The sequence below is a fragment of the Pinus tabuliformis genome, chromosome Q, assembly GCF_031772625.1.
Source record: "Pinus tabuliformis cultivar Carrire ecotype Pingquan chromosome Q, CPIR1, whole genome shotgun sequence".
In the NCBI taxonomy this organism is placed as follows: Eukaryota; Viridiplantae; Streptophyta; class Pinopsida; order Pinales; family Pinaceae; genus Pinus; species Pinus tabuliformis.
The window spans coordinates 361,948,786-361,970,707 of NC_142296.1; the positions used below are offsets into that span (position 1 = coordinate 361,948,786).

The following is a 21,922-nucleotide window of genomic DNA, read 5'->3' on the forward strand; positions in this document are numbered from 1 at the left end:
AGCCATTAAGGAGGATGGAAAAGAAGGGGGAGGAGGTAAGGGAGCCCAACTAGTTAATCTAGTAGTCTAAGAATCCAAAAATTTTAAGTACCTGATAGAGATAGGCCCAAATGAGCTTATCAAAAGCTTTGGATAACTCAAGTGTAATTAGCATATATGTTTTTTTGGCATTTTTCAAGGAATTAATGACTCCATGAGTGACCACAATGCCATCAAGAATCTGCCTTCCTTTAACATAACTTGCTTCCTCTAGAGAGATTACAATAGAGAGGATGGGCTTCAGGTGGTTGGCTATGACTTTGGCTATAATTTTCTAGACGACATTACATAACGCAATAAGGAAAAATACAGATAGATCATTAACCTTTTTCAAACTTCAGAATCAAAGTGAGAGAAGTGGTGTTGAGAGATGGGAGCACTAAAGTAATTGCTCTTTATTCTTCCAATAGGGCATGGATTTCATGCTTGAGGAAAGCCCAACACGCATAGGAGAAATTGGTGGTGAAAATGTTTGGGCTTGTTGCATTGTTCTTAGGCATACTCATGACAACTTTCTTCATTGTCTCTATCGAGAGTTCTCTGTTTAGGGCCTCATTGTGCTCCTCCTTGACAAGGCGAGAGCTAATAATTCGTTAGATGGAATCAATACTGTTGACTTGGGGTTTTAACAAAAGATGTTGATAAAATTTTAATTCTCCTTCCATTTCCTTATGGCTTGTGAGTTTCTATCTCACTGCATTTTGGAGTGAAAATATTTTGTCGTGATGGCAGTGCTTGACCATAAATTTGTGAAAAAATCTTGTAGTTTTTCACCTTCCTTTAGCCATCGAATGCGTGATTTATGATGCCAAAGGATTTCTTTCTGGGTTATATGCTCTTCTAATTGGATGAGAATTTCCCCTTCTTCCTTAAGCAACTCGTTGGATCGCCCTTCTAGAATGATGCAATGTTGTATTTGTTCCATGTGTTCCTCCAACTCCTGGTTGGTTTGATGGATGCTTCCAAAGACCTCTCTATTCCATTTTTGAATCTTTGCTTTTAAAAAATATTTTGCTATTGAAATTGATACACGATGGAGCTAGGAGCTAGGGCTGCTTCATGACACCATTATTGAGCCTTTTATAAGAAAGAAGAATCCTTGAGCCAAAAGCTTTCAAAGTAGAAGGGCCTATTTTTTGGGCTAACTTTGATATCTACTTTTAGGTGTACATGCCAATGATCGAATCCACAACAAGGAAGGATCGAGGCTTCCATAAAATGTCCTCATTCCATGAGGGCTCTGAAACTAAAAATTTGTCTAGTTTGGAGGCAATTTGATAGCGCCTCCCTCTTCGATTTTTCTAGATGAATAAGAAATTGGTGGTATCCACATCTGTAACACGCAGATTTGACATCAAGTCCAAGAAGAATCAAGAATCAAAATCTAGTCTTCATAAGTTGCCCTTTTTGTCCTCCAAAGACTTAATTAGATTAAAATATCTACCAATGATCCAAATATCTTTAGGGAATACAGAGTGGATGCATGCTAGATCCTGAACAAACTTCATATTTTCATTTAATAAAGTTGAGCCATAAACAATTGTTATCCTTCCAACTGAATTGGAGCCTATGAGTTGGAACTGATATAAGAGGATGTGAGGGGTTGTGATCAGATTAGTTATGGTGATCTTTGTGGGATTCCAAATCATGGCAAGACCCCTTGCTTGTCTTGCTACGTCCAGTACTATTGGGGCACAACCCATCTAACATTTGCATTCTAATTCATATAACCGCTCACTTAAACATCTTGTTTCTTGAAGCATGATTATCGTAGGGTTTTCCCTATAGATTTTCTCTTTTTGTAAGAGGCTCTGCTTGCCCTTGCAATTGAGGCCTCTAATGTTCCAAGTGATTACTTTCATTGAGAAGGATGAGGAACAAAGGGGAATACTTTTGTCATGAGAGTCATCTTACCCAAGTTGGCTAACATCTCACCTACTTCTTGGATGAGGTTTTTGTTGTTTTTTCTGCCCTTCTTTTTTCCTTCCTTGTGGGGCTTTGAGGGATCCTTGAAGCTATGAGTTTGGATGCCATAACTTGATGAGACTGAGATTTGAGAGGCCACTCCCTCGCGGTTGTGAATGTTCAAGTAGGTCTAATGCAACATCTGTACCTTTTATTTCAAAATTGTTTGCAAATATTTTCCTTTTAGCTTTTCTACCATGCTTGCCAAGGCCACTTCCTCCATATCAATCTCTTCTATATCACCCTAGATGCCCCCTTGGGCTATTTCCTTTGTTTTCAGATTGTTCTTTTATGGCTCCTCTTGGCTGGTTTATGTTACCTTTCTTTTGATGGAGCTTTGATATGGATTAGGATCTATTAAGTTGATTTCTTGTATTAGGTTTTCCAACATTTTTGTGTCCTATTCCAAGATGGCATATTTGTTATAGAATTGCTAGTTTTCCTCAGGCTGAGGGGATTACTACTAATGTATATTTTTCTGTTGGGATGCTACTCTCTTGAAGCCTTATATCCCTTTTCACTTATGTTTCTGAGGGATTTTCTTATGATTCAAAGGGAAATCTCGAAATAAATGACCATATTCATGGCATATGTGGCAGCGAAATGGAACATGCTTGTAATCCAAGGATTGATGGTGTAGTTTGTTGAGATAACAAATATCTATGGAGGCCGACAGGGGTTTCAAAATATTCATATATATGCAGATGAGAGCATACGTTGTGTATCTGAACCTTTTGTTTACTTCCGAGACTTTGACAAAAGTTCCCATTGTATTTTCGATCCTTTCTAGACTTCCTCATTCTAGAACTCCCTAGGGAGTAAAAAGAGACACACCCATACTAGGGCTGCCAAGAAGTACTCCTTTTCAAGATTGTATCTCTCCTTCCAAAAATACATTTATAGGCCCGTGTTGTTGAAGAAATAAGGGGCATTTCTAGAAACCTTGGTTCTATCCTCCAAATTTCTGAAAATGACAGTGAACAACCCTTTAGTCCCCAACTCTATGTCTATTTTCCCCTTGGGTTGCCACTTGTTTTGGACCCAACTGATTAAAGCCCTTTCAGTTGGCCACATGCCTATGAACTCGTAGATCAGGGCATGGTCTTTCATATATCGGATGAAAATTTCTAGTATTCCTAATCAAACTTCAAATTTTGGGTCTTTCACTGCCTTGGGGTAGGCATTTGCCTTGGTTCTGATTCTGCTGGTAGACTCCCATTGGGGACTTGTCTTTCCCTCTCAAACCTAGATCAACAATTTATCCATTGGCATTTAGTGGTGAGGGACGAGGTGCTGCAACAACAAAATCCTAGGCTTTGCTATCTTTAGAGACCATGTTCTTGTAGGAGGGGTTGCCTGCCTCCCCCCAAAGACGAGCGCACCATGGTAGTGTTCAACATGAACATTATGCAGAAAACCTAGAAAAAACCCAAACCAAATACATATCACACCTAAAAATAGACATATTGAATTAGAAAAGTGATATATTATAGCAATGAGTGAAAACTATTTTAATATCTCGCTCCAAATTACACATTCATAATTTTTAAAAAATAGAAATTTTATATTTTATTATTGCTTCCAAAAATTAACACAATTAGAAATTTTACATTTTACTAACATAAATTATATTTCATAAATATTAAGTTTTAGAATTAATATTTTTTTTTCTATGTTAAGACTAAACTAAGTACCCACGGGGAATTGAACCGGTGACCTATCGCAAGGAGTGCCTTAACACCGCACCCATTCACCGTCAATCCAAAGCCCCATGGGCAGTTTTAGAATTAATATTAATTTATACTAATAAATAAATAAATTAATATAAATAAACGAACCTAAATCTATTTAAAAAAAATAAATCTTCTGAATATATATATATTTTTTTCAAATTTTACACTTAAATTTTTTTTACACAAAAATATAATCTATTACCGTATAAGGTATATACCCTGTAATGAATTTACAATGATAACTACTTTAAATTAATAAAAAACACATATACTTTATATTAATATAATAAAAATCATAATATATTAATAGGGTACAATTTCAAACTTGTATGGACACTTTGTTAATGGCGATGTGTTAATGATAGCGTAATCTTTGAATAAAGATTTAAGCTTTTTGTATCAGTGGACAATGTGGTAATCGCCTCATGTGGTTAATGTCTTGTAAACGGCCTCGGTGTTGAAATAGAGTATGAATTGAAACTTCTATAAATATTGCGTGACGAGAAAAAGCCCCTTTGATGGTAGCAATAACTGCGAAAAGTAAGAGGGAGGAAACGGAGCGAGAGCCTACAGAATCACCCCACTTAATCTTTCCATCTGTGTTGCGCTTCATTTATTTCCTCCCTGTTATTATTTTCAGCATCTGCTCAGGTACCTTTAATCTCTAAATCTGTTTCACTCTTTGAATTTTGTTTGTCCTGGTAGCAACAGTGTTTATCTATATGTATCACAATCCACTAAATGGGCTTCTCTGGACATCTGAAGGAATTTTATTTGCTGTTTCTGTTCTGTGTGCTCAGTTTTTTTTATTGTTTTGTGTCCTGTATTATCAATAAGGTACATGGAAACCCTTCACTCTGCCCCAGAAACCCTTAACTGTGCTTGGAGGTCATTTAGTGGAATACGGTAGATTTCTGTTATGAATTTTTTTTCCTCTAACATCGCTAATTTCACTCATATTTCGAACATCATCACTGTTAACACAGATTGAAGGGTTTGCATCTGTTATTCTAAGTCCTAAATAGGGAATTTAGGGCCAGTTCACACTGGAGGTTCTTAGTTTGAATCATATTTTTTGTTTCTAACAAACTAAATTTCAGCTCTTTTCTGCAAGGTTTATTATCTTAGTACAATCTTTGATATAAATCATCCCAAAACTGCAAAGTTTTTTGAGTCTTTATCAATGCAGAATTATGATATTTTCATTTTTTACCCTATGGTGGCTTTGCCCCGTCCTCTACCTTTTAATAAACGAAACAATTCACTGCAGATTGAATGAGAGCAGTCTTTTGTAATTTCTGTTAAAAGTTCTGCAAGAAGAGGCGAACCAACTTGGGGTCTAATCTTTGTTTTGTTCAATCACTTTTGTAATTGTAAGTTTTGTGTACCAACCTTCAAAGTTTATATTTAATTATTTTTTAGTCAGATAAACCCTTTTGATTTAATTATTTTTTCAAGTCAGATAAACCCTTTTGATTGAAGAGGGTGACAAACTCATCGAGTTTTACGACCAGAAAACACTTGGTTATGATGCTGCACGTGAGTAGTATATATTTTGTATTCGCTGAGGAGTTACACCTGGCCTCATCCACAGAGGCCTCAGTAACATGAATGACCACTAGTCACAGCTTCTCTAATGACCACTAGTCACAGCTTCTCCACATTCTCATAGAGCCAGCGGTGCTGCATTAACACGACCTACGATTTGGTCATCTGCTTTCACAAGGGTCATCACTTGTGGCAAGTACTCCAACTTGCCGTTAAACCACAGCCCAACCCAATGGACTGGATTCTGCTGGATTCATATTTAGTACCCTATGATATAGTGTTTTATTATATTAATTCACTAAATAATTATTAGGTTTAAATGGGCATAGCTATTCTCGCGACCCATGCTTCTATGCCGAGTTGTCTTTAGTGCGACTTTTTGGAAGCTTTTCCAGTCTAATTTCTCTAAAATCCGGCAGGAATTTATTGAAATCACAAGCTTCATGGGTAACGCCACACAACCAAAGTTCCCTAGAGGTTTTTCAGGGTGCTGAATCCATATATATAGTCAAAAAACCAGTTTAAATAACACAAATCAAGATTTCACCTCAAATTATTCCACCGGATTCCGGCACCAGAAAGTCCAAAAATTCGCACTAAAGACAACTCTCTTCTATGCTCTATAGACATCAATCCATTTGATTACATACAATCATCCGATCATTTAATCAACAACGATGTACAGAATATATTATATATTTTTTTGTCCAATAGACACTAAGATATGGCAATGTGCCAGATATGCTTGAGGTCATTTCACCAGGAGGGTTAAATATCTTAAAGTCCATCAAGATTTATTTTAGCAGCGGTCAAATTTCTGCAGAAATTAGTCACATTCAATTGACTTTACCCTTAACAAAACAGCGTAATATAATTTTATATCAAGTGGGAGAAGATCCTGTAAAAACTATTTTAATTTGTCCTATTAAATTCTAATAAAATTTGATTTCCAATTTCTATTTCGATTTGATTACAAGAAGAGGTCCTATAGATCACGCAGGTCTCAAAGGACGTAAAAAATAAGACTTTAAAATAAACATAACATGAGCAAAACGGCCATTCACAGGCTGATGTTTTGGAATAGAGCGCAAAAATATCTGGGATATTGTAAATCTTAGTTGACTCTAACCAAATACTGTGTGAAATGAAGGAATTTTCATTAGAAGTGTATCTTAATCAATATACGTGTGCAAGGGCCATTTCTAAATACCTGTTATCAAATATTAATCATTTAATGTCCTTGTGTAATTTTGCCCTTAGGGTTTTCTATTTTGGTTAGGACTTTTTCAATAAAACATTACAGTAATACACATTTATAAACAGTGTGTATGCACGAGCTTAAGAATTTCATCAACCATATAATGTAAACTTAGGACTGTCTGCCCAATACACTGAGTATATCCAATCAATAGTACAGTGCTGATATACAGTACCAACAATTTATAAACCAGTACTGTAACTATGCTATACTAGGTAGGCTAAATCAATTTATCATCGACTATATTACTCTCGGCTTACTGCACAGAGTCTGAATGGTCCTTGAGACAATCCGCAGATTTGATACTGTTGCTGACTTCCGGAATTCCATGTGGATTGATTGCCGAGCTCGAGTAGGGCTTGATTTCTTTGCTTAGGGTTAGATGCAGCCTTGAATGGCAGGCCGCAGATTACTGACTCAGGCCATTAGACTTGAAACTTGCCGCAGTGTTACTCCTGGCAATGAATCCTTGGACACAGTTTACCCTTGGAGTTCCTGGCTTACATCTGAGTAGGGTCTGGCTGCCCCACTGTGGCTGCTTGCAAGCGGTTGCCTTCCGGTGGACCTCAGACTTAGCTTGGATCCCTTTTGCCGCAAATATGATGTCTGGAAGAACTGTGGATCAATTCCTGTGCCAGAACAATTCCCTTCCTTATGCCTCGCTATTCGCAGGAGATGAAGCTCGGATCCCTTTGCTGCAAATATGATGCCTGGATCGTTCTGCGGATGAATTCCTGTGCCAGAACAACTACTTCCCTTTGTGCCTCCCTGTCATCAGGATGGGTCTCGGTACCCTGGGAATAACTTCTGCTTAGTGACGAGTCCACCGAACGAGCACAGGAGAGGATAAATTGCAGATCCTCCGCTGTCCTTAGCAGCCTTAGACTATTCTTCACAAACCACAGACCAATTTCTACTGTCCAAAACGAGACACAGGCCAAATCTTCCAACTGAACAGAGGATGTTTCAATGTGCCAAAATCAGACCAGAACTGCTCCAAAAACTATGCTGTTCCAGCACAAGGAAAATAGGTGTCTAGGGTGGGACCAGCTCCACCAAAACTAGACAAAGGATTAGGTAGGGTGGGATCAACTCCACTGAAACTAATCAAGAAGCAAGGGTCTTAAAACCCTCAGAGCCTCAGGCTCAAGAAAATCAGAGATATCCCAATCCAAATTGATGATCCAAAATGATTCCAACTCCCTTTTATTTATAGATTTTCTCATGGGGTTCTCTCTAATGTGAGGGTTTACAAGTGCAACCTCCAAAATCGGCTTTTCTGCTCCAGCTACCCCAAAATTTACCCAATGTTGCCCCAAACATTGAGTAATTGGGTTTTCCCCCTTTATCAAGACTATAGCCTACGGGGTTGGATAGGCTACTTTGTCCTTCCATATGCAATTAATCCATAGGGGACATTACAAATCAAAGTGCAGTGCCTTTGGCAGCATCCCAGTTTGAAATTGTTTTAAAGGAGAGAACTGGTCCTTAGGATTATTTACCATAGCTGTTTATGTTTAAACAATCTCTCGATGAGAAACAAGGTATTGTCTGTCAGTTTATTTGTAGTTTGTATGCAATGGGGTTTGACAAGAGTGCATTTGAGAGTTGGGCTGAATTGTCACAGCTTGTTAGGTTCCTAGGTAACTTCAAATGAGAGTTTGTGTTGCATCATAATATATGTACAAAATGCCCATATCAGTGTGTTTAATAATCATACTGCATGAACTGTTGAAATATGTAATTAGGTTCGGTTTTCATAATGACATGTAATCATGATTTTTTGTATTTAATGTAAAGAGAAAAATAAATTTATTATTGATATTCTTGAGGCATGGATTTCCTGCTCAAAGGAAATTTATTTTTATAGGTCAAGCTCCAATTGAGAGCTTCTAGGGCTTGCCATTGAGTCTACAAGTCAAGAGAGTCGTTGTCATGTATTGAAGACCCATTTGGGCATGTTACATATTGTAAAAAAAAATTATTTGAGTCAAAAGACTCTCCAAGACCTCAATATGTTGCAAAGATCAAGTTGGCCTACTCAAGTGGACAAGTCGGCCTAAAGGGTGCAATTCGACATAACAAAAGCCTATATATATATAAGAGACTTCGACTCACTTTGGGGACTCACTTCACTCACACAAGTTCAATCACAAGAGAGAGAGGTGCGAAGAAAAGAAGGACGAAGATTGAAGAAAGGGATGGAATTTTTTGATTTGTTTTGGGCTACTTCTCTTTGCACGTGTGAAAGGATTAGGGCACATATTGCAGCAGAAGAGGACAAGTTGCAGAAGTCGAGTTAGGGCATCATCAAGGACACTTTGCAAGCTGAGTTCTCTAGGAGAGAGAATCAACTCAAGTGAAGAGGAAAGGAGGAAGAATCTATCATTGTTTTTCATATGTGCAAAGGCTAGGGTTTTTGCAAAAGATTTTACTGGGTAGGTCGAAGTTGAAGAAGAATTTTTTGGAGGTCGAAATTGCAAGAGTTGCTGAGAAGGAAAGCTCATCAAAGGACTTGGTTTTGGAGGGTCTTGGTCAAGGGTCATAGGTTTTGGAGTTCATCAATTGAAGATTTTATAAGAAGAATTCTTGTGGGTTACCCTCTCAAGTGGAGAGGTTTTGGCCCTGGCTGATTGCCTACATCTTGTGTCCTATTGTCTCTTTGTTCTTTATGTTTTGGTAGCTGTTTGATGAAAAGAACATAATAATAACCAAGGCAAAGAAGAATCTAATCAAGATAATTAAAAGGACTTCACAAGCAGTTATCAAAGTAAGAGAAATCACCTAATCTGGCTGCCCTAGATTTCTCAACATGGTTTCAGAGCTAAGATGACAAGACAAGGAAAGACAACTTAAAGAAGGACACTCAAGGGCCGAAGCACTAGAAGATCATCAAGAGCATCGATCATCAAGAAGGACCATTCATCTCAAGGATCATCACATCTCAAAGAAAGAAGACCTCAAAACCCTTGCTCATCCAAAGAAGGTTTATACACTTGAAGCAGTTTTTAAGAAAAGATCCACAGGACCCTACTCCACTTAAAGAAGGACTACTCATTGAAGCATCTTGAAGTCTATACCTCCAAGGGAAGCAAGAAAAGGCGTCATCGTCATCAAGGAGTCAAGGAAGACATTTTCATCAAGAATACATCTTCTATTATCATCATCAAAATCAAGAAGGCATCATGTTGAAGATATTGTCATCAAGAAGCATCTTCACTTGACAAGTACTTTTATATTTATGACTGAATTTGCCATCAAAATGTCTTCATTTTGCAAGGAAAGCAACAAATTGGTTGGGTCATCAAACTTTCTTGCATGGAAGAAGAGGACAGATTTGATCCTCATAGAAAATGAAGTCGTTGAATATGTTAAGGGCTCAATCACCAAACCTCCAAAAGAAGAAGCTCAAGCCCTAACCAAGTATATGAAAGGAGAAATTAGGGCTCAAAGGATCATTATAGAATCCATCAAGGATCCCCTCATACCATATGTTGCAAAATTGGAGACATCAAAAGAAATATATGAGAAGCTAGTAGAATTGTTCTTCGTAAGTACTGTTGGAGAAGTGATATCTTTGAGAAACGAGCTATACAAAATGAAGATCTCAAAGGAAGATGGAATAACCTCATACTTTATGAGGGTATCAGAAATAAGAGACCAACTACAAGAATTGGGAGAAATAATGTCCGATAAAGAAATGACCACCATAGTGCTCAATGCACTACCAGAGGAATGGGGCAACTTTACATCAAGCATCTATGGAAAGAAGGAAGCTACCCCATTTAGTGAATTTTGGTCATTGTGTAAGATTGAAGAAACCAGGTTGAAGGCAAAAAGCGATGTAGGATCAAACGAGCAAGTTCAAGCATTTGCTGCCATGGCTAGGAGGAAAGGAAAGTTTGGAAGATTTGGTCCTCAGAAAAAGAACAAGAAGGATATGTCAAAGATCCAATGTTATGGCTGTCATGAATATGGGCACTACAAGAGAAATTGTCCTAAACTCAAGAAGGACAACAACAAAAGAGGAAGGGAAGAAGCCCATATCACCAAAGAAGTGGAAGAACTTGAAAAGAAGAAATCAAAGAAGGAGGAAGTGAGAGATCTCTACTATGACTGAGATAATCTCCTTCACTAAGCTCTTTTCAATTTTTGTAAATAATAGTTATCATGACAAGAAGCATTATAGGTATGGTAGGATGCATCATAGTAGGAGATGGCATCATATTAGAAGCATACCATGGAAACAAGAGCTCATGACATCATTAGAGAAGCTTGAAAGAATAAGCTGAAGCAGAAGTCTACATGGATGTAGCAGTCATCATATAAAGGAAGTAGCTCTTGATAACCTCATTGAAAGCATAGATAATACATATGTTTAGAAGGTCATCTAGCATGATAGAAGGATTTCATCATACATCATCACCATTTGGAAGGAGCATTTGCAGGATGAGGATAATCAAGATCCTCCGTTGGAATCTTCATTAGAAGGTTCACCTCTACTTGGAAGAAGCAAGTGTCTCGCTGATCATTCCACCCTGTGTGTGATACATTGTTTAGAAGGATGATGGTATGGTGACAAAATGATGCAATGGGTCAAGATGATTGAAGGAAAGGAAACTGTCGAAGGAAGTCTAGATGACCAAAGGGAAACGACAGGTATGCATGCATATGATAATAGATAAGATAATGTCATGTCATCATATAGTTGGAGATAGTATGGGCAAATGCTCTACCTCATGAGCATGATCAAATAACAAGGATCTCTCCCTTTGGAAAGATGTGTGAAAGCATGACTCACATATTGACAAGATGAAATCAACATAATATGTCCTCATATGAGGTGGTTGACAAAGATGAAGGAACTATGGATGAAAGTTCCTAGGAAGCAATATGTCAAGAGAAGAAGGAAGAGATTGTGAGAAGTGCAACTACGGTCACATAAGAAAAGGGAAGTCAACATCTGATGACTAGAAGAATTGATCATGACATCTCCATAGAAAGGGAGACCATGATAAGGTTTGTATAGAAAGGAGACCCTTGACATATGAAGTCTTGGAGATGTATTTATGTGCAGGATGTTGCAAGCAAGCAGGATGTTATGATGAAAGGCCATCACAAAAGGTTACATTGAGTTGATGTTCATTTTTTATTTTTGAACAACATCTGGATGTGTTGATACAGGACTACCGGAAGAGAGTTGTAGATGTACCTACAAATAGCACTCATGTGGTTGGATGGAAAATCTTGAAGGAAACATGACTTGGAAGAGGTAGCTATATGAAGAAAAGCAAGATGTGAAATAGAAAATCACTTTCTGATAAAAGGAAGGATGACATGGTTGTTGGTTCAATCTTATGGTTCTTGGAAAGAAAGTGATGGATGGCTGATGGTGACAAAATGATGCAATGGGTCAAGATGATTGAAGGAAAGGAAACTGTCGAAGGAAGTCTAGATGACCAAAGGGAAACAATAGGTATGCATGCATATGATAATAGATAAGATAATGTCATGTCATCATATGGTTGCAGATAGTATGGGCAAATGCTCTACCTCATGAGCATGATCAAATAACAAGGATCTCTCCCTTTGGAAAGATGTGTGAGAGCATGACTCACATATTGACAAGATGAAATCAACATAATATGTCCTCATATGAGGTGGTTGACAAAGATGAAGGAACTATGGATGAAAGTTCCTAGGAAGCAATATGTCAAGAGAAGAAGGAAGAGATTGTGAGAAGTGCAACTACGGTCACATAAGAAAAGGGAAGTCAACATCTGATGACTAGAAGAATTGATCATGACATCTCCATAGAAAGGGAGACCATGATAAGGTTTGTATAGAAAGGAGACCCTTGACATATGAAGTCTTGGAGATGTATTTATGTGCAGGATGTTGCAAGCAAGCAGGATGTTATGATGAAAGGCCATCACAAAAGGTTACATTGAGTTGATGTTCATTTTTTATTTTTGAACAACATTTGGATGTGTTGATACAGGACTACCGGAAGAGAGTTGTAGATGTACCTACAAATAGCACTCATGTGGTTGGATGGAAAATCTTGAAGGAAACATGACTTGGAAGAGGTAGCTATATGAAGAAAAGCAAGATGTGAAATAGAAAATCACTTTCTGATAAAAGGAAGGATGACATGGTTGTTGGTTCAATCTTATGGTTCTTGGAAAGAAAGTGATGGATGGCTGATGCGCTACAAAAGATGAAGGCTCCATAATGATGAAGATGAAATTCATGACATTGAAAGGATCTCCACAAGCAGTTGAAGGTCCCATGATCTTCACCAAAGAGCAGAAAGTTGCTGGAAGCAAGTCCCTAAGTTAAGAGGGAGCTTGGAAAAGTCCTTGGATAAGAGGGAGCTTGGATACATTCCTTCTTCAGGAATGGCTATATCTTCCCTAGTTGAGAGGGAGAGGGAGACACATCATGCTTGTCTTCATATTGTGAAGAAAGAATGGAGGATTGGATAAGCATCTAGCATCGAATACTCTTTGAGGATGTGGTAGCGCATCCAAGATAAGAGTAGTTGAAGAGGACCAATATTCTTTGAGGACTGGGAATCTAAGATAAGAATTGTCCTGGAAGGACATACTCTGTGAACACTTGTGTGGGGTATGTGCCTTGGGAGACAATGATGATGGTGTCTGTCAGTCATTGGTCTCACCAACGTTGTGCTTTGATCTTGTGGAGAGATGGGGCTGTTAGTCAAATCTAAGATAAGAATTGTCCTAGAAGGACATACTCTATGAACACCCTTGTGGGATATGTGCCTTGAGAGACAATGATGATGGTGTCTGTCAGTCTTTGGTCTCGCTAGCGTTTAGCTGTTAGTTAAAGCCTTGCTATGTGACAATGATGGTTGATATAATGCAAATAGATGGCTTACCAATCTGACTCTTCTTATGAGAATTCTTTAGATTGAGAATTTTAAGTACCTTGTATGGATTATGAATACCTCTCTAGTTAAGAGGGAGTGTTGAAATATGTAACTAGGTTCGGTCTTCATAATGACATATGTAATCATGATTTTATGTATTTAATGTAAAGAGAAAAATAAATTTATTATTGATATTCTTGAGGCATGGATTCCATGTTCAAAGGAAATTTATTTTATATGTCAAACTCCCATTGAGATCTTCTAGGGTTTGTCATTGAGACTACAAGTCAAGAGAGTCATTGTCATGTATTGAAGACCCATTTGGACATGTTACATATTGTAAAGAAAAAAATATTTGAGCCAAAAGACCCTCCAAGACCTCGTCATGTTGCAAAGGTCAAGTCGGCCTACTCAAGTGGACAAGTTGGCCTAAAGGGTGCAATTTGACATAGCAGAAAGCCTATATATAAGAGAGACTTCAACCTCACTTTGGACACTCACTTCACTCACACAAGTTTGATCACAAGAGAGAGAAAGCCGTGAAGAAAAGAAGGATGAAGATTGAAGAAAGGGATGACATTTTTTGATTTGTTTTGGGCTACTTCTCTCCACACGTGCGAAAGGATTAGGGCACATATTGCAGCAGAAGAGGACGAGTTGCAGAAGTCGAGTTAGGGCATCATCAAGGACACTTTGCAAGCTGAGTTTTCTAGGAGAGAGAATCAACTCAAGCAAAGAGGAAAGGAGGAAGAATCTATAATTGTTTTCCATATGTGCAAAGGCTAGGGTTTTTGTAGAAGATTTTACTGGGCAGGTCGAAGTTGCAGAAGAATTTGTCGGACAGGTTGAAGTTGCAGAAGAATCTGCGGGATAGGTCGAAGTTGCAGAAGAGAATTTGCTGGAGGTTGAAATTGCAGGAGTTGCTGAGAAGGAAAACTCGTCAAAGGACTTGGTCTTGGAGGGTCTTGGTCAAGGGTCATAGGTCTTGGAATTCATCAATTGAAGATTCTATAAGAAGAAGAATTCTTGTGGGTTTTCCTCTCAAGTGGAGAGGTTTTGGCCTTGGCTGATCGCCTACATCTTGTGTCCTATTGTCTCTTTGTTCTTTATGGTTTGGTAGCTGTTTGATGAAAATAACATTATAATAAATTAATAATCAAGGCAAAGAAGAATCTAATTTAGATAATTAAAAGGACTTCACAAGCAGTTATCAAAGTAAGAGAAATCACCTAATCTAGCTGCCCTAGATTTTCAACAAGAACTACTGTTAGATTGTTTTCAGTAACAAGAGGACTTTGCTTCAGTTTTTTTTTGTATTCTGTCTTGTGGTTAGAGGATGCCATTTCTTGCCCGTGGTTTGTCTGAAGCTGAGGTAGCTTATATTACATAAGGATGTAGCAGGTGAGCTGAATTGCATCTTGTACCAAAGTTTTATATAGAATAATGAATTGCATGAGTATAATCTTGTATGTACAAGTTCACATTCTTTAATTCTGGACTTCCATGTATTAGGTATCTTCAAATTACACTTTATTTCCTCACTCTATCTCATATCCTTCGATATTTTTCATTAGCATCACTTGTTGGGTTTGAAACTTTGAATTCCTTTGTGGGGTTACAATTCTTTGCAATATATTTTCCATGGACCTTGCATGCTTTAGATGAAGTTTTTTTAGTTCTAGGCTTATTTAATTTCAGAAGATAGATGGATTGTAAACTGGGCTTGGTCTGTGCAGTTGCAGTCTATATGTGATGTGCATATTTAGGTTTTTTTAAATAAACACGTGGAACCTCACTTTACTGTTTTTGTATTTTCATTTTAAGAATAAATTGCTGAAATGGTTTCAACTTTTGCTTATTTTCCCTGGGGCTGATTTGCAGGTTTATGTAACAATTCAGTTATTTTGGTAAGGGAACTTGAACAAAGCAGTATAATTCTGGGGCATAATCACAATATAATCAGTCTTGCCCTAGCCAGTTAATCTCATTTAAGAATAGGAAATTATGTTGGTTGAAGTGACAGGCATGATACTAAGTACACATGTTTTTCATCTTTAAGGAAGCTCTTGCTAACACGTAATAAGTTCAACGGAACACAGCTGCTCTGCGACATAAATCAGGAGGTCATGTACAGGGACCGTAGTAAAGGGACTGACGGCAGAACAGGTGTTTCAAAATCTGAGCTGGGAACTTTGCGTGATTCCTTTGATAGGAAGCGGATCAATGATGCACTGGACAAGCACCTTGAGAAATCCTCTCTATCAGCTTCCAAAGGGGGCAATGGCAAGGATAAAGATCCATCATCATACCCATCAACATCTACTGGCAGGAACACCAACACTGGGGACTCATGGGATGCAAGGGAACCACGAAACAATGCATTTGAGAAGACCAAATATCCTGATGATGGTCAGTGAATATACTGGACGCTTTAATTCTGGTTATGTATTTAGGTAGCACTTTGTTATTAGTTGATATGGAGAAAATAATCTTGATGATGGTTGTTGAATGTGCTAGATCCTATAATTCTGATTCTGGTAAGTTATTCGGTATTTTTTGCTCAGTCTTATGGAGATTAGATACTGCTATTTAATGGAAAAGAAATTAGACATAATCCACGGTAAATACTTTTAGAAGTTGTGTCATCTATAATTGACAAACATCTGAAAGACTGAATGAGCTAGAAAACATGTTATAATGGAGTAATTATCTACCAAAGTTGTTGCAGTTAGCAAGTTCAAGTAGTAGTTGTGGTTGATATCTTTTATCCAAGTTGGTACAAACTTTAGAAGGAATGTAAGTTCTTGTTACAGATCCAAGAGTCAAAGTAGTTAGCAATTTCAATCACAAGTTGTCGGACTATCCTACCTTTTTAAACGTATCTACATATCGCATGGTGAGGGTCATCCATTAAATCAGCTATTGAAACATTCTTGCATTTGCTCTACTCACACATATCAGAGTTAGTTATAGTTTTCAATTGCTGATGCTCTGTTAGCATGACCAATATAAATACATAGGGCAAAAAAATATACAGCCTGACTGTACATATGAGTACATAATTATTGTGGGCTTTCTATTGGTTAAAGATATATTAAAAAACATATTGGCAAACATAGTTACTGAATTCACCAATGGAGGACCCATGATTTGTGGATCTGGATTGATATCTGCTTGGGAAACACTTAAGGTTTGGAAGTACTGGAGGATCTGCTCAAGTTCTATTTCTGGCTTGCTGGAAACATCAAGCTTGCGGATTCTCCAAAAAGAAACCCTTTTTCAAATACACAAAAAAATTATAATAATTGGCAAAGTGCGGATCTCTGAAACCCTATATTTTGTTTATAAAATTGCCCTTCCCCATATTAAAACACATAAATCTGAGTTTTTCGTTGTTGGAGTGTTGAAATATAACACTTCAATAGTATATACAATCTAATATAAAATTCATGTTAATATACGTGACTAATAAAATAGATTGGTTAAAAACTTGTAAATGAGGTTGTTAGGTTGAATGGGTAACACAACCAGGCAAATGAAAAAGGGGTTTAACTCCATTGTATCAAGTGACTTTATTATTATAAAAGCATATCTTTTACATAGGTCCATTTCTAATCATGTATGAATCTTTCTTTTTTGCTAAAAAGTTTAGCATGGTGTCAAAATGGAAAGATTTGGACTTTCGAGTAAATTTGACTTTGAAGTGATTGAAACACTAATTGTTCAAGATTGTGATGAACTTGGATATGAAAGTGAAATTTTTGGGCTAGGAATCATTACGAAGACTCCATGCCTCAAAACCATGAATTGCAAAAGGAACAAACTTCAAAGAAGAGTAGTGAGAGAGACCTGTAGTAGAAAGACATTTTTAAGTTTTCTATGTAACTATTGAAGTATATGTATATTTTTTATGTGGTTCATGGACCCCTGAGATTGGTGACTGCTATGACCATCGAATATTTGTACTAGGCAGATCCACCCGAAGGGATCACTTCTCAGCTCAACCACAGATCCTGACCCTGAGTGTCGAGAGAATTGAACCCATGGCCTCTCAATAGCAAAGGTGCTTTATGATAAAAAACCGACAGTGCAAACAATCTTCCCTACATTAATCAAATATGATATTACATATATATAGGAAGTGTTGTTTCAAGATAGGAAAACTACCTTGGACACACAATCTGGTGGTTGAGAGAATCTCTCAATCACACACCAAACTAGGGAAACCACTCCTATAGAATAGAAACAAACTCTTTACATAAAAAGTCACAACTGAGACAAGTGGAATTACATTTTCCAACACTCCCCCTTAATGACTACTTGTCTCGATATTAATTTGCAAGATCTACATCTGGTCCAGCCTCGTAATTACACCTTGTACCTTGTTCATGCAATTGTCAATGTCCATATAAAGGAACAACCATCTATCGGAATGCATGGGTTCCCAACCGCTGCAACCGCCAGTCTACTAGGAAGTCCTTCACATACATGGTTCATCCAACCTCTCGATGAACTCCCCCTAGCTATAAAATTTCACCTCATGGAGTCTAAAACCAATATGGCCCACCCAAGTGTATCCATCCCGCATGACACACTCTTCCAGGGTGTTAAAACTCTCTTACAGAGGGAACACATAACAAAGGGTATGCATGCCTCTCTGGGTCTTACAACAGGTACATAAAACATTTCAAGACCACAACTAACCATTACAAAAGAGTATATGACATGTAGATTTGTTCTAATTACAATATGTGACTCATACTACACCATGAGTCTGTTCCACAAACTCACACTAATTCACACAAACTCGATTGTCCATCATCTTCCAATCTCTGATGCAGCTCCTCTAATGCCATCTTCACTGTCATGTCTTCATTATATCTGGTTGTTAAGCATTCCTGCAAATAAATTTGTCTATTGTTGGAATGGCCAGTTCCAACACAGACACAAATGTGTGACAATAGTTGGCCAAACTAAATGCCATTATATTCTTTAAACCATAATTACATCACTGACATAACACTTTCTTAAAATAAAATAAAATTTTAACAATGGCATTCTCAATCGGCTCTCCAAACTTGGTTCTAAGGCTCTTATGATAAATCTATAGGCAGGCTCTCCAAATAACACCAACATATCTCTGTTGGTGTTGCCAACAACTCGGGTCCTCCAAATGACGAAAGATCGGTCCACAAAGTAGGATAGTTGTCTCTTCTATGACGCAACACCACTGCGCTTCTACTACGCTATGTCTCAGATTTGGTCAACAATTTGAACCAACTCCAACGTTGCTTTGTCAACTGAGGATATGCTGGATCTCAGTCATAGATCCAAAACGTTGCAGCTCCACCTCACTTTGCTGATTACCAACGCCACCTCCATGCTGTTGCTACAATCCATGAGCAACAAATCCAGGCTTAGTGAAAATCTGTGAAAAACCTTCTTGCATTCCTTCTGCGAAAAACCGAATACATGAGCTGCGAAAAGCCTTTAGCACCTCCATGTTTGCGCGATTGATACCAAGAAGCCCATCGGTCCATTCATTAGAGAAGCGACCATCTGAATCGAGCCTATCCTTCACCTTCAAATGTGTAAAAATCAGCTAAGATTTTTGTCGGATTACTGCAATTGGGCTCCGTACAACGTACTTGCCATCACTCCAAGCCAACGACCCAAAGACGCTATCGAAATCGGTCCTCGGGGTAAATTTCACGGGCTGGATGCTGACACTCAGCTTGAAGCTCAACTTCTCGTTTCTCTTGCTAAACTTTAGGGTCTGCGGTTCCACTGTTACCTGTACCCCTGTTGGAGCAACCATCACATCGTTGGATTCTTCGTCGTCCCTGACCCTCTTGTGGGGCAGGGGTAGAGGTAGAGGGTTGCCGCTGCTATGAGAAACAACATTTGAATAGGCCCACATGAGTACCAGATTGACTCTAATAATCAATCTGTCTCCACAAAATGCTGGCTCCGCGTACTCCCACACTTTATAGTCTTCACACAGCCCCAAAAAAAAATCTGGCTTCTCGTCACACAACTTCTCGCCTCTTAGAAATCTCCTACAACTCTTGCCCATAGGCCAGTGCTACGATCACTTGCAACACTGTGAGGCTACGAACCTTACTACACAACCGCTAGTGTACTAATTCAATCTACGGTTACAGGACAAGCCCTCGGCCTTGTTGTCACAAACCACGAAATCTCAGGGAAGGCGTGAATAGTAGCAACCGTCACAACTTTTAAAACACTGAAGGAGAAACAATATTTTTGAGTTTCAGATCTTGGTGACAAATACCAAGATTTTTTTTTTTTTACAGATGCACACACTGGAGGAGTATTCGGGCAAGATCTTTTCTATTAGACAACATCACTCCCTCGACTCTCACAGCTCGGCTCGATGGACAACTAAAAACTAAAACAAAATATAAATATACTTCTCTCTTATTTCCCTCAGCCCAGGACGGGCCAAGCCCAGGAGGGGCCAGGCCCTCAAGGCTCTGATACCATGATAAAAAATCGATAGTGCAAACTATCTTCCCTACATTAATCAAATATGATATTACATATATATAGGAAGTGTTGTCTCAAGATAGGAAAACTACTTTGGACACACAATCTGTTGGTTGAGAGAATATCTCAACCACACACCAAACTAGGGAAACCACTCCTATAGAATAGGAACAAACTCTTTACATAGAAAGTCACAACTGAGACAAGTGGAATTACATTTTCCAACACTTTAACGACGATGATTCGACCAGTTGAGCTAACTCTCGAGGCTTACTATTGAAGTATATATAATCAAAGGTAGTTTTTATTCTTAAAAGAGCAGGGAGCAAGAACATTTAAAAATAAATAAACTCTCACCTTGTTTTAGATACAGAGAGAAATTCTCAAAAGAAGAGGGAAAAAACATAAACTCTACTAAGAAATTATATGTATCATATAAAGAAGAAATTGGGTATAAAATAGATTTTCGGAGAATTTTACTCTCCATTAGAGTTAAAAAAAACTAACTCCAATGAAATACACGCAATGGGTGACAATGACAAACTAATTGTGAATATCGGTTCTAAGTGATTGAATTTTCAAAGACAGAAGAGAATTAGAGAAGGTTTAGTTGTCCAAGTGATTTGGGAATTTTGGACTTGCACTGATTTGGGAGTTTGGGAATTTAAGGAGTTTGGGAACTCAACAATTCAGAAAGTTGCACTAATTTGGTAGTTTGGCAATTCTAGGAGCCAGGGACTTTGAGATTTTGTGAATACTACCATTATGAGGGTGATGAGATAGTGTGATGGAATTCCTACATGCTTTTGAACCATGGAGGAGGGGAGTTACTTGAGAAGATTTTTTTATTTTATGTTTTTGTTGCCATTTCATATTGTAGTGTTAAGAGGGGGTGTTGGAGTTTTGAAAGATAATGCTTCATTAGTGTATATTTTCTAATGTAAAAGTCATGTTAATATAATTGACTAATAAAATAGATTAGTTAGATATTAGTAAATGAGGTAGTCAGGTTGTCTCTTGGAGAATCAAAGGATTAAGTTGATCAAAGAGCTAGTATTGCAAGAGAGGGGTAGTATTTAAAGACATTGTTACTACACTTCAGCACAATCGAGCATAGATCAATATACTAGGGGGGATTGCAATGTTTCCATTGGATTTTGTAATGCACTAGGGTATGGAACTCATCTTTAAACAAGAACACGAAGCCCTCTATGTACCTTAATGTTAGTGATATTGGTTGTCGAACTCCTCTATCATGTCACTACTAAAAATGTACCCATAACTCAAACAAAATCTTGACTTGACATGCTACGTTTTTTCTATCTTATGTTAATGCTTAGAGGGTGATATTAATGGCAAAGATGTCAAGCTAAGTAATGATTTTGATGATATGTAGGTATTTGTTGTAGCATGATTTTTTTGGATGCTAGAGGCCATCTAGAGTCTGTTTGTTGATGTATTTTCGATTCAAATATGGATTGCACTCGATGTTATTTTGGTTATGTGCACCCTTACATGCTATATAAATAAGAACTCCTGTGGTTGATGAAGATTATAACTACTAGATGATTGATGCTATATGGTTTAATCCGTGTTTTCATGTTTTTTGTTTTTATTTTTTGTAAATAATTCTCATTCTACACACTTTTGTTGACATATATTCATAAAAATATATATTATATAAAATTCGCTCCCGACCCCAAAACTTTTGAAAATTGTTACTTCACTCCCGCTTTCGCTTCTGCTCCCCGCTTTCGCACCTGCTCCCAAGTAGCCTTGGGTGGGGGAATGAGGGTGGGAGAGCCAAGTTTCTATGCAGTAGAGGACATAGTAGAAGAGGAGGACTCTTTATCCACTAAAGTTTAAACATTGTTGAATATTGAAGGGCTTAATGGTGCCCCATAGATCAACCTATATTTGGGATGGGAGGAAGCGGGAAGATGAGCATGGATATATTTGTCCCAATTAAAATTT

The 21,922-nt window shown here is 37.8% G+C and overlaps 1 protein-coding gene across 4 annotated transcripts in view; it reads left to right on the top strand.

Annotated features, from left to right (window-relative positions):
- Positions 1-4,159: 4,159 nt before the first annotated feature.
- Positions 4,160-21,922, top strand: part of LOC149219666 (putative casein kinase II subunit beta-4) — a 101,570-nt gene continuing 83,807 nt past the window's right edge. The window contains exons 1-3 of one of the 4 annotated variants that reach the window (XM_089384435.1): positions 4,160-4,388; positions 15,320-15,345; positions 15,538-15,847. In XM_089384435.1, the coding sequence (XP_089240561.1) occupies positions 4,256-4,388; positions 15,320-15,345; positions 15,538-15,847 (469 nt within the window). In that variant the 5' untranslated portion in view covers positions 4,160-4,255. Of the gene's footprint in view, positions 4,389-15,319; positions 15,346-15,497; positions 15,848-21,922 lie in introns of all 4 variants that reach the window. The other 3 variants (XM_089384437.1, XM_089384438.1, XM_089384436.1) reach the window with 3 other exon arrangements.